General features: G+C 43.0%; 2 protein-coding genes across 2 annotated transcripts in view; one reads left to right on the top strand and one right to left on the bottom strand.

Moving 5' to 3' along the window:
- Positions 1–4,497: 4,497 nt before the first annotated feature.
- Positions 4,498–7,682, bottom strand: LOC121578741 (protein FAM72A-like). Its single transcript, XM_041893133.2, has 4 exons — positions 6,921–7,682; positions 6,569–6,646; positions 5,969–6,093; positions 4,498–5,507 (listed from the first exon to the last, which is right to left on the bottom strand). Exons 1-4 carry the CDS (start codon positions 7,064–7,066, stop codon positions 5,413–5,415), a joined length of 444 nt encoding a protein of 147 aa, XP_041749067.1. The 5' UTR covers positions 7,067–7,682; the 3' UTR covers positions 4,498–5,412.
- Positions 7,683–9,690: 2,008 nt separating this feature from the next.
- The window catches only part of LOC121578742 (SLIT-ROBO Rho GTPase-activating protein 2B-like), a 110,073-nt gene continuing 102,150 nt past the window's right edge, over positions 9,691–17,613 (top strand). Inside the window, 1 exon segment of the mRNA XM_045224015.1 lies at positions 9,691–10,177. Within this exon segment, the coding sequence (XP_045079950.1) occupies positions 10,111–10,177 (67 nt within the window). The 5' untranslated portion in view covers positions 9,691–10,110.

Genomic DNA, 17,613 nt, shown 5'->3' on the forward strand with positions numbered 1-17,613 from the left:
GCAGCACTCCACCAATCAGGCCTTTATGGTAGAGTGGCCAGACGGAAGCCACTCCTCAGTAAAAAGCATGACAGCCCGCTTGGAGTTTGCCAAAAGGCACCTAAAGACTCTCAGACCATGAGGAACAAGATTCTCTGGTTTGATGAAACCAAGATTGGCCTGAATGCCAAGCGTCACGTCTGGAGGAAACCTGGCACCATCCCTACGATGAAGCATGGTGGCAGCATCATGCTGTGGGGATGTTTTTCAGCTGCAGGGACTGGGAGACTAGTCAGGATCGAGGCAAAAATGAACGGAGCAAAGTACAGAGAGATCATTGATGAAAACCCGCTCCAGAGAGCTCAGGACCTCAGACTGGGGCGAAGGTTCACCTTCCAACAGGACAACGACCCTAAGCACCCAGCGAAGACAACGTAAGAGTGGCTTTGGGACAAGTCTTTGAATGTCCTCGAGTGGCCCAGCCAAAGCCCGGACATCTCCGGAGAGACCTGAAAATAGCTGTGCAGCAACACTCCCCAACCAACCTGACAGAGCTTGAGAGGATCTGCAGAGAAGAATGCGAGAAACTCCCCAAATACAGGTGTGCCAAGCTTGTAGCGTCATACGCAAGAAGACTCGATGCTGTAATCTCTGCCAAAGGTGCTTCAACAAAATACTGAGTAAAGGGTCTGAATACTTATGTAAATGTGATATTTCCGTTTTCTTTTTAATAAATTAGCAAAAGTCTAAAAACCTGTTTTTGCTTTGTCATTATGGGGTATTGTGTGTAGATTGAGGGGGAAAAAACTATAATCAATTTTAGAATAAGGCTGTAATGTAACAAAATGTGGAAAAAGTCAAGGGGTCTGAATACTTTCCCAATGTCTTACTATACTTGAGGACTTTTTGGGGACCAACGATTTCCATTCAAAATCCTTCCCTAACCCTAACTCCTAAACCTAAAATAGCCCTTTTACAAGTGTGGATGGCAAAATGGCCTCACTTCTCTGAATTTTTGTTGGTTTACTATTCTTGTGAGGACTTCTGGTACTCACATGTATAGTAAAACCTACACATGCACGTTTGCTGAGTGTGCATATGGTCCTCTGTAGCTCAATTGGTAGAGCATGGCGCTTGTAACGCCAGGGTAGTGGTAGCTAGTGGTGGTAGGTAGCTTAGTGGTTAAGAGCGTTGTGCCAGTAACCGAAAGGTCACTGGTTCTAATCTCCGAGTCGACTAGGTGAAAAATCTGTCGATGTGCCCTTGAGCATAGCACTTAACCGATTGCTCCTGTAAGTCGCTCTGGATAAGAGTGTCTGCTAAAAATGACTGAAATGTAGTGGGTTCGATCCCCGGGACCACCCATACGTAAAAATGTATGCACACATGACTGTAAGTCGCTTTGGATAAAAGCGTCTGCTAAATGGCATATTATATTATGGCTGTGCTGTATTGTGTGTTGCAGGGAGCCCATTGCTGGCAGAATCACTTGAGAACTGCCATGGCTGGCTGGCAGATCAGGACCAGGACAGTAAGAGCAACACTCCAACATCACATCCACGGACATTGCACCTATACAGTTAGGACTGAACTCAATGTGAAGACTTGCTTCAGTACCTGCAGATTATTTGTGACCAAAACGTTCACAAAACACAACAGATATTTTGGAAAAGGTGTATTAACAATACGATAAGCATTAAAAAGAACAAACATTTCAAACTACCAATGCAGTTTCAGTGCAATTTCAGAATATACATATTTTTTCAGCAGGGCAAGTCACATCAGTATAAATACAGTGGTGTTTGTTAATAAATACATACATTCAAATTAATAAATAAAAGCACGCTACTTAAGTTAATCATTTTCAAGGTAGAATTTGTTTCTAATTGATCACTGTTTTGATGGTCTTTGATTATCTCCCAACTATTGTTCTATGCCATTAGAAGCTCTCAGGTGATCCCTTCACTAAGGTAAAACTTCAAAACAAAAACAAATCAGCCTCCAAACGGAACACTCAAATGCAAGTGAAATGTAAAATAAACAGACAGAGAAAAATAAACTACATTACACTAAAAAGCATTGCTTTTGTAAATGAAAATGATAAACAAAGGGAAATTGAAAGTGGAAAGAGATTGAGTCTGTGGGATTTAGATAATTGGCTAATAATTGTGTTAATCATATCACAAGATGTGATACACTTAGCCAGAGCTTAGAACATAACTTAAAGGTCCATTGCAGCTGCTTTATCTCAATATGAACTCATTTCTGGGTAACAATCAAGTACCTTACTGTTTTGAATTAAAATTGTAAAAAATAAACAAAGAATAGCTTCTTAGCAAAGAGCAGTTTCTCAAGCAAGAATTTAGCTAGGACTGTCAGAGTGGGGAAACTAAAAACTAGTTGTTATTGGCCGAGAGGTTTGGAACTCTTTCTTATTGGTCCAATAACAAATTAACCGCCTGGTGATGTCACCAAGCACACCAAAACAGGCTGACATTTCAGGCAGTCTTTTCAAACAGCTCTTACACTAAACGGCATTATCATCATGTTCACAATTTCACAGTGTCATTCAAACCTCAGTGTGGAAATATATATTTTTAAAAAAGGTAAATCATGTTTTTGATTGCACTGGGCATTTAAATAAATAATTGCTACAAAGACAGGAATTTTAAATTGGTGACTGCCATTTCAGGTATTTGGTATGTATGTATATCTTTCGTACTGTCAGTTATGACCCCAAAACAAATTAATTTTCAATGTAAGCTTCAACATATCCTTTTAACACAAGCATAGCTTGTCTGCTTGAACTGGGAGGTATATTAATGCTAATTTAAGATATGTCACTCATTGTGACAGTACTTGCTGGGCACCGAAGCATCAAAACAAAGCTAGCTAAAACATTTTAGTTCCAGTGAGAGGGTGAGCGTGACCTCCTACAATGACAGTCAGCCCACAGTTCTCCACAGAATATGAATCAGATCCAAGGCCATTAGAATACAAGTCCAGGAGGTTAAAGCAAATGCTTCAGCAGCAATAGCAAGTTCTGCTCTATACACACTCCTTTATATAAGTGATCCATACACTCAAATATACAGTATACTCAGATATATACACTACTGGTCAAAAGTTTTAGAACACCTACTCATTCAAGGGTTTTTCTTTATTTTTACTATTTTCTACATTGTAGAATAATTGTGAAGACATCAAAACTAAGAAATAACTCAAATAGCCACCCTTTGCCTTGATAACAGCTTTGCACATTCTTGGCATTCTCTCAACCAGCTTCACTTGGAATGCTTTTCCAACAAACTTGAAGGAGTTCCCACATATGCTGAGCACTTGTTGGCTGCTTTTCCTTCACTCCGCCGTCCGACTCATCCCAAACCATCTCAAATTGGGTTGAGGTCGGGGGATTGTGGAGGCCAGGTAATCTGATGCAACACTCCATCACTCTCCTTCTTGGTAAAATAGCCCTTCACAGCCTGGAGGTGTGTTAGGTCATTGTCCTGTTGAAAAACAAATGATTGTCCCACTAAGCCCAAACCAGATGGGATGGTGTATCGCTGCAGAATGCTGTGGTAGCCACGCTGGTTAAGTGTGCTTTGAATCACAGACAGTGTCATCAACAAAGCACCATAACACCTCCTCCTCCATGCTTTACGGTGGGAACTACACATGCGGAGATCTGTTCACCTACTCTGCGTCTCACAAAGACACGGCGGTTGGAAGCAAAAATCTCACATTTGGACTCATCAGACCAAAGGACACATTTCCACAGGTCTAATGTCCATTGCTCGTGTTTCTTTGCCCAAGCAAGTCCCTTCTTCTTATTGGTGTCCTTTAGTAGTGTTTTCTTTGCAGCAATTCGACCATGAAGGCCTGATTCAAGCAGTCTCCTCTGAACAGTTGATGTTGAGATGTGTCTGTTACTTGAACTCTGTGAAGCATTTATTTGGGCTGCAATTTCTGAGGCTGGTAACTCTAATGAACTTATCCTCTGTAGCAGAGGTAACTCTGGGTCTTCCATTCCTGTGGCGGTCCTCATGAGAGCCAGATTCATCATAGCGCTTGATGGTTTTTGCGACTGCACTTTCAAAGTTCTTGAAATGTTCCGTATTGAGTGACCTTCATGTCTTAAAGTAATGATGGACTGTCGTTTCTCTTTGCTTATTTGAGCTGTTCTTGCCATAATATGGACTTGGTATTTTACCAAATAGGGCTATCTTCTGTATACCCCCCCTAACTTGTCACAACACAACTGATTGGCTCAAACGCATTAGGAAGGAAAGAAATTCCACAAATTAACTTTTAAGAAGGCACACCTGTTAATTGAAATGCATTCCAGGTGATTACCTCATGAAGCTGGTTGAGAGAATGCCAAGAGTGTGCAAGCTGTGTTAAAGGCAAAGGGTGGCTATTTGAAGAATATCAAATAGAAAATATATTTTGATTTGTTTAACACTTTTTTGGTTACTACCTGATTCCATATGTGTTATTTCATAGTTATGATGTCTTCACTATTATTCTACAATGTAAAACCCTTGAATGAATAGGTGTTCTAAAACTTTTGACCGGTAGTGTATGTGCTCATTTAGTGCTCTGACAAGCACACAACCATTCAGCGTTCAATCATACAGGCTTAGGATATCAACTTTCTACTGTTTTTGCTGCATTATTGTTACTATGTCAACAATGTAGTGAGTGGACATCAACTTTCTTTTCATGATCATGTATTTTCTGTCCAGCTCCATTGCCAGGTTTGGATGACGTGCATAACTAAGCTTAATCTATTTTCTTAGAGTATCCTCAGTCCCATCACAGAGGAGCCCTAGAACCAAACTAGTACCTATACTGTATGTCCTAGTACCATCTGTTGATGACACTGGCCCTACTCATGAAAGAGTGACAAGAAACTGGCAAATACTCAATGTAAACAATGTCAGATTCTGAAACCTAAACACAACATCATTGTGATTGATTGTTCAAGGACAAAACACAGGACTGACAAAAATCTAAAATATAGCATACAATGTTAAATCCAGTGTCCAATGGCAATAGGCAAGGGTATGGGAATAAAACAGCCGTGTGAAATGTTAAGACCATCCATCCGTCCATCAGTGAATTTGAAAGATTAGTATGTTTGAGTGGGTGTTCAGTTGTGAGTTTGATGAGAGAGGGCAGTTCCAACAGTCCAGTTCTACCATTGATTTCACCCAAAGAGGGAGAGAGAGAAGAGAGAAGAAGAGAGAGAGCGAGAGAGAGCGAGATCGGACCGTGAGAGGGTTGTGTGCTTCTAACGGACAGATGTTGGGAAGGGGGATATGGTCACAGGGTAAGCCCCCTCTCCTCTTTCTCTCACTGCTTCTTTGTCTGTTCCTGGGGGCTCTGGTAGGTCACAGGGTAACGTCTTGCTCCTCCATCTCTCATCCTTCTCTACCTAATGCACTCCTCCTCTGATGGGCTTTCTGATTCCTCGTTCTCGCTGTCCTCTAGCTCGGGAAGGTCTCCCCACAGCAACAGGTTTAAACCTGCAACAAAAGACGCAGTCAACACCAAAGTTTGTGTGTGGCAGACTGTGTGGTGCAGCAGTTTAATGAAGTCTTTCCTCGCCAACTAGCGAAGTCAATCAAAAATGGTCTAAAGCAGAAACAGGCTGGCATCCAGGCGTTGCACAACGACCCCATATAATATATTCAACCTCTACATTTTTTTCTACTGGTGCTTACTGATGCGGTAGTAAATATAGGAAGAGTACACACATAATGCCACACATTTACAATGTGTGGTGTCAGTCGGTGTTGCAGAGGGTATTGAATTTGATATTGTATCTTGTCACAAACGATGCATTTAGGGGAAATTCTTCTTTACATTTACTTTGACTAACTCTTTGGGTTTAGGACATTCCTCTTGGGATACAGTCTCTATTGTTCATGAACAGGTACTGTAAGAAGCCAGTGTGCTGGGAGCCAGTGAGTGAAGAAGTTCTAACCTGTAGCATCCAGTCTGTTGAGGGTGGACACAGCATTACTGTTAAACATCCAGAAATGGCCATTGTTACAGGACAGCAAGCAGGGCTTACAGGGAGCTACCACGTGATACCCCACAACATTACCACTGAAGAGGGGGAGAGAGGGGAGGCAGAAAAAGGGAGTGGGAAATAGATAGAGAAAGAGAGATATGGCGGGAGGATGAGAGAAACAAAAAACGTGTCAGCTTTTTATAGGGAGCACCTGTGAAAGTGCTAACTATCAGTAGGCAGTAGGTGTCTATTATCTACCCCTGTGAACAACAACAACAAAGCACCGGAGATACAAAAGGGGCCTGACAAAAGCCTCACTGTACCCACCAAACTGCTGGCTGAACAACTTTCCTACTTTAGCACAACACATGGACATTTGCATGCATTTACATTGGTATTTTTCAAGATAAATATGAATAAACAAGTTAACCCCCCCCACACCAAAACAGCCACAGCAGTGTTGCGCTGCTATTTTGTAAACATAAAGCAAATAGGCTTATATGGTGATGCAAACAGGTTAGAGTAATGTGAGTAGGCAAATCTGTGATTACAGTAACATTAAATACATACCATTTCAGGCAGGCGATATCTCTCAGTTTGCATTTGCAGCTTTCTGTAGAGTAGCAGCTGGCCACAAAGTCAACAGTTCTAGAAGAGGAGGTGGGGGATGTTATGGGGATTGTTAGAAAGAACAAAGGGGCACCATCTCATTCTAGCCATAGAGTGCGATAATGGATAAGAACTTCTGTTGATTTATAAAGTATTTCCTACATCTCACAGTATCGCAAACACTCAACATATGAACAAAAACAACTGATATTGATGAGAGATCCCCATAGAAAACATAATATTAGCTCATTTGTCACAACTCCTTCCACACATTCAGTGATCATGTCAAAACAACAGTGGCTATATTGATTACCTGTTGGGCGGTATGTCCGTAGAAAACAGCTCAATTTCTGTGTCTGCAAGAAGTACTGCCTTCATTCCTCTTGTGCAGAGTAGACTCTCACAGTATATACAATTTACTTGAGTGACACATTTGTTTTTGAAGTTGGAGGTAGACATGCTCTTTAAATACTGTTCTGCTAGCCCCAGAATCCCAATGTCCAGAGGAAATTTGTGTCAGAACAGATTGATCAATGTAGCAATGGTAGCTACTCTGAAGCCACGTTACCAAAAATAAAAAAGTATAGCTACCTAAGTTAGCTAGCTAAACACTATTGTTACTGGATAACTTAGTAGGTAGCTAGTAACAACTAGCTGGACGTCGTTAGCAGCAGGTGGGTTATAAAAGAGACGCCACAAATCAGATGGCTTAACGTTATCAGATAGTTAACGTTTCAACGTCTATAGTGGAGGTTTCAATAAGACTCTAACTAGATAGCTACCGACTCTTGGTGACAGCGAGTAATAGTTGACACCAAGCAAGCTAGCTACGTTAACTACTTGTCAATACAGAGAGCCGCAAGATAGCTATCGTTAGCTACGGTCGTGACCGTAACGAGTGACCACAATAACAGCATCCGATGTTCAAAATAGCTAATGGTCTGTTGCCATTTTCAACTTATCTTCGAAGTGCTCTTCTCAAAGGAACCAATTTCCTGATTATTTGTTCAGTTAAGTCGTTGCATTCACAGATTCAGTCAACTGTAGTAGCCAGCTAGCTTCACTGTTGTGTTGATTGTTTACAACTTCCTGTTAGCTACCGATACTTCCTGAAACATTTTTAAAACGGCTTAATGTCGAATTTCGATTGGCTCTCGAGGACAAAAAGTATAATTCCATTGGGTAACAATCGTATATCACGCCTACCTAGGTTATCTTTACAGTCGATTTGAAGGATTTTATGCCATTCATAATCAATTCAACCAATCGAAAGATGGAAATTCTCTTCTTTTTTTTGTTATGAAGAGGCGGGTTTATCTTTGGAGAACTTGTGAAAAAACACCAAAATAATTTTCACGAGGGACGTAAATGAAATACCAAAGCTTGTATTTCTCGTGGAAATCGACATACGAGGTGAAGTCAATGTGGTGCATGCAAAAGCATGGCTTTTAGCAACTTGCATTGTAAAGCGTGTGCGATGCAGTATGTGTTTATAGCACACAAATAGTTAGAAAAGTATAAGTAACTTTTGCAACATAACTTAGATGTATGTCAACGTTTGGAGAAAGACAATAGGTATCTAGCTAGTTAGCTAACACGGTATCCCGAAGACTTGACCTTCTTATTATACCTCAGTGGATTTCACTAGCTAGCTCCTTAACCTACCTCTGGTTCCGAGATTTCCTATGGCAAAAAATAGCGAAATGCCTCATTCTTATAGCCTAGTGTAACCAGTCTGATCGCTACGTTCACCATTCGTTTTCACTTCACTTATCGATTAGTGAAAATAAAATAATGGTGAATTCAGCGACCAGGCTGGTTCCACCAGGCTATCATTCTTATGCCACACATGCTCAAATGCAACAGTTGTATTTCACTGAACGTATAAAAGCCTTTAGTTTTTCAAATTGTTGTAATGTATGTAGTCAAATATCCTGCTATATCCTTTCTACGGCCAAATGCAGCTTGCAACAATATTGCAACTTGCGAGACCAATGCGTGATCTGACCACAGATAGAACAAGGAGCTAATTATAAATATATTTGATGTCTGTAAAAAATATACATGATAGATTTTGACCTCATGCTACAATTCTAGGCTATATTGTATATTGCAGCCTACTGCTCTGCAAGATCCAATGTTGTATATATAAAATCATTAATATAATCTGTAGGGCTATACTTTGACAGCACCTTCTTTAAAGGGGTTGTTGCTCACCTGCTATAGTTAGTTTAGTAAAACAGCTATAACTCATTGATTGGTTGACATGGTGATATGCCCATGTTTTGCAAGCACCATATCACTCAATTTCACTCAATAAGATAGGCCTAGGCTATAATAGCCGCAATGGGTTTTAAGGTACCTATAAACTAATACATAGTGTAACTATTTATATAATTTACAAGCCCTTATAAAAGGTACCCCAGTTTGTTTAAGTGCTATTACTTTTTTATGAGTATTTGCTTTTCACAATACATAAGAGTTGAAAACTGTTTTTAGTAAATTATATTGTCAATGTCATGGGCACATCGGACCACATTGAAATATATTTTGACCTTTATGTTCTCTGGGCTCTTCCAGATATTTATATTCATGACCCCACCCTAAAACAATCTAATGCATTTATATCAGGTAATTAGTCAATCACAATTCAAGAGTACAACAATTATATTGAGTCAGATTACCCCTATTTGTTATTACAGTGTAGTGTGTAGGCAAGGGTCCATTCACCAACTCTAACCGTCGCTGTTGAGAACTACAGTTGGATCTCATCTGACTGCCCTCCCAACCCGTCAGCCCTACACCCACCCCCCAGACACATGGCAACACCCAGCATCTGGCCTAATCACTGCAGTACCAATAAAGTTGCCCGTTGATGAAGGTTTGAATGATGTGTAAGGCCCACTATTTTATCCATACATACACAGTATTAAATGCTGGACTAGTGTGATAATGAATATGTATGGCCAAGCACTCTGCAGTTTATGTATCAACCAAATGAATGCGATACATGCATAGTGTGTGTGCGTTTCCCCATGCCTGCGCATTGGCGTCCCATTCCCAGCTCATCCATGTACCCCACTCTGACTCTAGGAGGAAGAGCAGAGCCACGGAGCCAGGCCATCCTCCGACCGTCGTGGTTACAACCACTCACTGAAGGACTAAACTTTTTGGGAGTCTCCTCATCCGGCCGTGCTGGTTGACTGGTTATTGTTGGTTTAGGGGAATGCATCTCTCCTCAGTTTGCTCTATAAACGGTTTTGGGAAGGCATTGAGGAAGGGATCCACACGAATGGGAATACGGGAGCGCCAAACTCTTGCAATGCGGCCAGAGTGAAGGGAGGCAGAAGACAATACCATTCCACGGGCTGTGGGGCTACTCGCTACAATATTTCAGTGGGGTCTACTTCCAGACGAATTGTTACAGTTACATTATTTTTTATCTGATTGCTCCTATAACCCATAATAGCGACGAATAGTGTTTTTGATTAGAAGAACCAGCCATGACGTGTACGGCCAAATTCCGAAAGGACAAGGAGATCGTAGCCGAATATGAGACTCAAGTTAAAGGTAATACTTTTCTACAAAGTTTTATATTGTTATAAATGCTGTTCGTTGCGGTCATGTAGGCTATCCAGTCCACAATGGCTTGTCGCATTTATTTTCCGCTTCGTGGATACGTCAACGTGGATCAGTTATTCCTGTCTAAGCCTACCCCAATATCCTAACTAATAGCCTATTCACTTTACAATGGGTAACAAGGTGTGGGTCCTATTTGATGGGTTTAGTAGGCAGATTATTCTTGATTAATTGTCATCATAGTCTACTGTGGTGTCAAATCAAAGCGTTCTATAAGAACATTTTGATAACCATATTTTATCGTGAGTAGCCTAACAAATCATCAGGCCCACAGTTAATAAAAATACATATGATAGCCTTATGTCCGAATTATGCGGTATTGATGCATTCATATACCGCATGAATAAGACAGTATGAAATGTATGTAGCCTACACGCAGAGTTCAGATTCCACATGCCTGTGAAACAACGCAGGGCGTTTTCTCTCCCTGCAGGTCTCCCTGCCTTCTGGTGTGGTGCTGTTCTAAATTATTTCCCAGTGGCTGCCGGGTTGCGTGTGTTAGACACAGACATCTGGCATTCAGACCAACGTTAGGAATAGGACAAAATTATGAATTAAATGGCCCGTCGCCTCACGTGCGAGTGTCTGTCCGAGGTTCACCGATGTCGCCTGAACCAAGGACATGGGAGCACGGGAGGGTTTTGGCGAGGTTTTTTCACGGGGGAGAGGATGAGAGGGGTGGTGTTTAGCGGGTTAACTGTTTACTCGCTGATGATTTATCGATGTTTGTTGTCAGGGGGATCATGGTATTTTCATGGTTAGGGAGTCAGTCATGCTAGATTTATATCTGAGCTGTGGAAATGTAATAAGGCTTGGATAGGAAACTAGAGTGAGAGAGAGGACAGGAGAGAGAGAAAGGGACAGGATATTATCCTCCTAATGAACAGCACTGCAGCCACAGAATATGAAGTGTTCAGACCCCTTTACTCGCTCTCCTCTCCTTCCTGTTATGGGTCAGAGAAGGAGACAGGGAGGGAGACAGACACCAGTTCATCATAAACTAGTCAGGTTAGCTGCATCCTAGCAGTCTGAAATCGCTACCCCCTCTACTTACCTTACCTCTTTAATTCATAACCCCTGCTATAGCTATACCCACGTCCATCCATATAGGAGAAATTACTGGACAGGTTTCCAACAGTGGACAGACGGGAAGAACACTAGAGAGAAGGAGAAGAAACATTTAAGTTTGCACGGTATGTTTGTGACTGTGACAGACCAGTAAGACTAGCCCAAAGGCCGGCAGATGGCGATATTGAGTCGTGTCATTTTACCGTCCAAATGCATTGTATGCAGCCGGCAATACATTCGTATCCCCGTGGACCGGTTTGTACCTAAAACATTGTCCTCCATTCAGGCTGCAAAAGCTTCGATTTCCTCTTTAACTTTATTGAATGGCGAGAAGGCAGAAAAAAACGGGGAAGATATGCATATTTTCTTTTTTCCACCACCACCAGTGGCTGAATGCTAATCCCAGATCATGTGTATCGTGTTCAGCCAATCAGGTTGCAGCAGTCTGGTTTTTCACCCCTAACCTAATGTAGGGCTGAATCGCATTAGTGGAAAGCAAGACTTCTCAGGGCGGGTCTGCCGGTTTTTACCCCTTTCGTAGCAGGTGAGGAGAATTTACGCAGCAGGTTAGGACAATTCATGTGGAAGGTTAGGAAAATTAGGTTAAGGTTAGGAAAAGGGTTAGGGTTAGCTAAAATGCTAAAATTGTCCCCGATGCGACTCGAACATATATATCTACAACTAGGTCTTCCCTGAGAACAGTCTTGGTTTCCACTAATGCGATGCCGCTAAAACCCAAATCAAACAATGGTCAATGTAAACAGTCCGGGTGGCCATTTTATTAATTGTGCAGCAGTCTTATGACTTGGGGGTAGAAGCTGTTAAGGAGCCTTTGGGACCTAGACTTGGCGCTCCGGTACCGCTTGCCGGGCGGTAGCAGAGAGAACAGTCTATGACTTGGGTGACTGGAGTCTTTCACAATTTTTTGGGCCTTTCTCTGACACCGCCTAGTATATAGGTCCAGGATGGCAGGAAGTTTGGCCCCAGTGATGTATTGGGCCGTACACACTACCCTCTGTAGCGCCTTATGGTCGGATGCAGAGCAGTTGCCATACCAGGCGGTGATGCAACCGGTCAGGATGCTCTCGATGGTGCAGCTGTATAACTTTTTGAGGATCTGGGGACCCATGCTAAATCTTTTCAGTCTCCTGAGGGGGAAAAGGTGTTGTCGTGCCCTCTTCACGACAGTCTTGGTGTGTTTGGACCATGATAGTTTGTTGGTGATGTGGACACCAAAGAACTTGAAACTCTCGACCCGCTCCACTACAGCCCTGTCGTTGTGGTTGTGGTGTTGGAGTCATGCCTAGTTTGTTGGTGATGTGGACACCAAGGAACTTGAAACTCTCGACCCGCTCCACTACAGCCCTGTCGTTGTCGTTGTGGTGTTGGAGTCGTGTCTGGTCACGCAGTCGTGGGTGAACAGGGAGTACAGGAGGGGACTGAGCACGCACCCCTGAGCACTACAACTCTCCTCACGTTCGTGAGCTAACATAACAACTGTTTAGTGCAGGTAGGCAGGTACGGTGGCTCCCGTAGGACATATAAGGTGAGTCAAAAGGAACACACAACAACAATATATAAGGGCTACATAGCGAACATAACAAATACAACTGTTTATATGGATTCTCATGACAATGAAGTTGGCATACGCAACGCAGTGTATGTGAATTGACGCTCTCTATTCTCGCTCACAAATTTTGACGCCATTGACGGCGTCTCTCCATGTGGTTTTGGCTTAATGCAGCAGGCGTAAAAGAAACTGAACTCCTCGTCAGATAGTTTTAGCCTGATTGGCTGAACGTGATACACAGGATTAGCATTTAGCCACTCTAGCATGGTGGTGGAAAATTGTGTTTCATAAGGAAAGTATGCATATTTCCCCAATTTTTTCTGCTTTCTCGCCATTAAATAAAGTTAAGGAGGAAATCCAAGCCTATGCAGCCTGAATGGAAGATGTTTTAGGTACAAACCGGTCCACGAGGGATACGAATGTATTGCCGGCTGCATACACAGAAGAGAAAAGAGAGGCTGTTATGGTCCAATGAGGAGGAGGCTGGGAAGTAGGCCCATACCGTCTCTCTCATTCTTTTTCCCTTTCCCTCCCCACCCAGGGAATAGAGCATGAAAGCAGGTCAGATGTATTCATAGATAGTATGGCTCTCTATCGCTTAGCAGCATCTCACTGAAGCCAATGACCCTGTAGGAGCTGAGGTCAGTGACTTTTTGCCAGAGTTGGGGAGTAGTGAACCACATTTACATTTTAGTCATTTAGCAGACGCTCTTATCTAGAGCGACTTACAGTTAGTGAGTGCATACATTTTTCATACTGGTCCCCCGTGGGAAACGAACCCACAACCCTGGCGTTGCAAGCGCCATGCTCTACCAACTGAGCTACAGGAGGCCCTACATGTAGTTCAACTACTAATTTAACTACATTTTGAAGTAGCTTGGTGGTAGTTGAACTAAATTCAAATCTAGGTAGCGTATTCAGTAGTTAATACTTTTTTGCCATGTAGCGATGTAGATAACTACTGGAACTAACCCAGCAAAAAAAGAAACGTCCCTTTTTCAGGACCCTGTCTTTCAAAGATAATTCGTAAAAATCCAAATAACTTCACATATCTTCTTTGTACAGGGTTTAAACACTGTTTCCCATGCGTGTTCAATTAACCATAAACAATTAATGAACATGCATTTGTGGAACGGTCGTTAAGACACTACAGCTTACAGACGGTAGGCAATTAAGGTCATGATGCAAGGAGGCATGAGGACTGCAGATGTGGCCAGGGCAATACATTGCAATGTCCGTACTGTGAGACACCTAAGACAGCACTACAGGGAGACAGGACGGACAGCTGATCGTCCTCGCAGTGGCAGACCACGTGTAACAACACCTGCACAGGATCGGTACATCCGAACATCACACCTGCGGGATAGGTACAGGATGGCAACAACAACTGCCCAAATTTACACTAGGAACGCACAATCCCTCCATCAGTGCTCAGACTGTCCGCAATAGGCTGAGAGAGGCTGGACTGAGGGCTTGTAGGCCTGTTGTAAGGCAGGTCCTCACCAGACATCACCGGCAACAACGTCACCTGTGGACACAAACCCACCGTCGCTGGACCAGACAGGACTGGCAAAAAGTGCTCTTCACTGACGAGTCACGGTTTTGTCTCACCAGGGGTGATGGTCGGATTTGTGTTTATCGTCGAAGGAATGAACATTACACCGAGGCCTGTACTCTGGAGAGGGATCGATTTGGAGGTGGAGGGTCCGTCATGGTCTGGGGCGGTGTGTCACAGCATCATCGGACTGAGCTTGTTGTCATTGCAGGCAATCTCAACGCTGTGCGTTACAGGGAAGACATCCTCCTCCCTCATGTGGTACCCTTCCTGCAGGCTCATCCTGACGTGACCCTCCAGCATGACAATGCCACCAGCCATTCTGCTCGTTCTGTGTGTGATTTCCTGCAAGACAGGAATGTCTGTTCTGCCATGGCCAGCGAAGAGCCCGGATCTCAATCCCATTGAGCACGTCTGGGACCTGTTGGATCGGAGGGTGAGGGCTAGGGCCATTCCCCCCAGAAATGTCCGGGAACTTGCAGGTGCCTTGGTGGAAGAGTGGGGTAACATCTCACAGCAAGAACTGGCAAATCTGGTGCAGTCCATGAAGAGGAGATGCACTGCAGTACTTAATGCAGCTGGTGGCCACACCAGATACTGACTGTTACTTTTGATTTTGACCCCCCCTTTGTTCAGGGACACATTATTCCATTTGTGTTAGTCACATGTCTGTGGAACTTGTTCAGTTTATGTCTCAGTTGTTGAATCTTGTTATGTTTATACAAATATTTACACATGTTAAGTTTGCTGAAAATAAACGCAGTTGACAGTGAGAGGACGTTTCTTTTTTTGCTGAGTTTTTCACGAATTAGTTTGGATGTAGTTAACTACTTTTTCAAAGTAACTTTAGTTAAGTAAACTATATGTTTTCTTAAGGTTAGCTTTAGTGTAGCTTAACTTCTTTCAGTGTAAAGTAATTGGTAACTTGATAAACTATATTTTCAGAGTAGTTTCCCCAAAACTGCCTGTTGCCCTGAAAGGTGTTGCTGTGTTCCTACAGTGACAGGGATTTCATGCCTGGCCAAGTGTCTGAGGTTGCTGCAGTGAGTCTGCTTTGAGTAGGCATGAAAAAGGAAAGCATTTTGAAGCAGAAAATGTGTTCTTACTACAGTGTTATAAGAATGTAAGGCAATTTGAGGGAGTACATCTACATCCTCATTTTCTAAATGTTTTCTCCCATTTCATGCCCATCAGTGGTGTAGTGGTGCCTGGAGAAGTGGATATACTCTAATTTAGCCAACATTTTCCCAAATGGCCCACCCAGCGAAGGAAAGGCGACCTGTGTGGAAAGTTCTATGAGGAACAGTAACACACTCTGAATGACCTAAAACTATAAATTCTGTATTGGTCTTTCAGAGTCAGGCCATCCCAAGCTGTACTGTGCAAGTAGGCTAATAGTAGGCCTACTGTTAAAACAGATAAATTAGTCTGTCAACTGAGTCAGAAAATTCACAGGTTTCACATTTTCCCAGTTTTGCCACCAGGTTTTGGCTCTCAAAGCCACACTTTTTAAATAGAAAAACAATACAATTGGATGTTCTAAGTCCACAACAATGCTTAAACCACATCAGGAGACCAGATTCGAGGTCTAGGAAAAATTTAAGAATTTTAGATTTTTGAGTGTAGTTACCCTTTAATTCAAGTGCACAGGCACCTAGCACTGCTGTTTAGTTAGCAGTGTTTCTGTAGCACATGAGATGGAGTTTACAAAACAAATGGCCACTGGATTGATGAAAATAATCATTCTATCATTCAGCCAGGTAGGCATAGGCTACTTTGCAGCTTGTTAACATTTAATTGAGAAGATTTTTGGGAAAGCCTTTCATCTACCAGAAGACGGTTAGGCCTATCATTAGCATTGTTATATTTTTCCTATTCCTTAATTGTTTGAAACCTGGAAGTTTTACTTCATATTTTGAGGGCATGTCTTACCTTGATTCAAAGTAGCCTATAACCATAGAAACGTGGAGGTAATTATTTTATAAAGACTTCCTCATATGCATTTTCCTGTTCTATTTGTTTTCTTTCAACTTTCTTTCATTGTCTAGCAGCCAAATACATTATCCTAATCATATTAGCAACCCATAATTGTTGTAGCATCTTTAGATCTCCCCTCTTTCTAAATGTCTAACATATATTTCCATTTCTGTCCATGAAACCGCTTGCACGTGCGGTGCGCATTTTAGAACGGTGTTTTCCGCAAATTGCATTTTGGAACATTCACGCGTAGGATACTGCCGTGTGCACATTGCTGTGCCTAAAATGTGAAGAAGTAAGAGTTTATCAACATTTTAAGCTAAACATTCTGATCTGTTCCATCAGCCTTATTAATTGATACAGCGTATACCTCCACTACACTACTCTGATAGGCATCATGGGGATTAAGAAGTAAGTATACGTAATGCCCACTGAAAAATAAGTAGATATATGGCATGTACCTGCTTATACCCTCCACTACACCACTGATGCCCATTGAACATGGCAGTGTTGAGCTTGTGGACCAACCTTATCTCATAGTTTCACTTCTGTCACAGTTCCCTCAGCCAGAACCCAGAAGCAGACCAGGACAAGGAGAGTTGAACGAAGGTGAGGGTTTATTTAGATACAACCAAAGGTGCAGAATAATCCAGGGACAGAGCGGGCGGCGTGGATGAGTAGTTGGGTGTGCAGCACAAGGTCCAGTGATGGCTCGGCAGCCGCCGACCATCAGGCAGAGGTGGGGTGAAGGTTCCGGACGTGTGATGTTCATGGCTAACGATCCGGCAGGAACTGGATGTTTGGCCAGAACCTAAAAAGGGTGATGATGAGGGCCAGGTGTGCAGATTGCTGACGGGATGCAGGTGCGGAAAACCAGAGAGCTCCCCGGAGCGTTCCCGAACCCTCGGGAAACAGGAGACTACGAACCCAAAACACTGGTCACCAGACAGGACCCGACTCAGACTGCCGGGATCGTTACAGTACCCCCCTCCGGCCAAGCGCCACCGGGCGGACCTCCCCGGAGCGCCAGGATGGGGCGGTAGAAATCCCTGATGAGGTCAGCATCTAGGACCTGTCGCCGCGAATCCAACTCCTCTCTTCAGGACCATACCCCTCCCAGTCCACGAGATACTGGAAACCCCGGCCCCGCCGTCTGGAATCCATGATGCGACGCACCGTGTAGGCAGGACCACCTCC

The sequence above is a fragment of the Coregonus clupeaformis genome, chromosome 12, assembly GCF_020615455.1.
Source record: "Coregonus clupeaformis isolate EN_2021a chromosome 12, ASM2061545v1, whole genome shotgun sequence".
NCBI classification, from domain to species: Eukaryota; Metazoa; Chordata; class Actinopteri; order Salmoniformes; family Salmonidae; genus Coregonus; species Coregonus clupeaformis.

Bases quoted from the DNA above. Each gene is read 5' to 3' on its own strand.
- LOC121578741 (XM_041893133.2), bottom strand. From the start codon at position 7,066: ATGTCTACCTCCAACTTCAAAAACAAATGTGTCACTCAAGTAAATTGT. The intron at 6,647-6,920 runs GTAATCAATATA...CTCCTCTTCTAG, and splicing joins ACGGACATACCGCCCAACAG to AACTGTTGACTTTGTGGCCA. The intron at 5,508-5,968 runs GTTAGAACTTCT...CTTTTGTTGCAG, and splicing joins CAACAGACTGGATGCTACAG to GTTTAAACCTGTTGCTGTGG.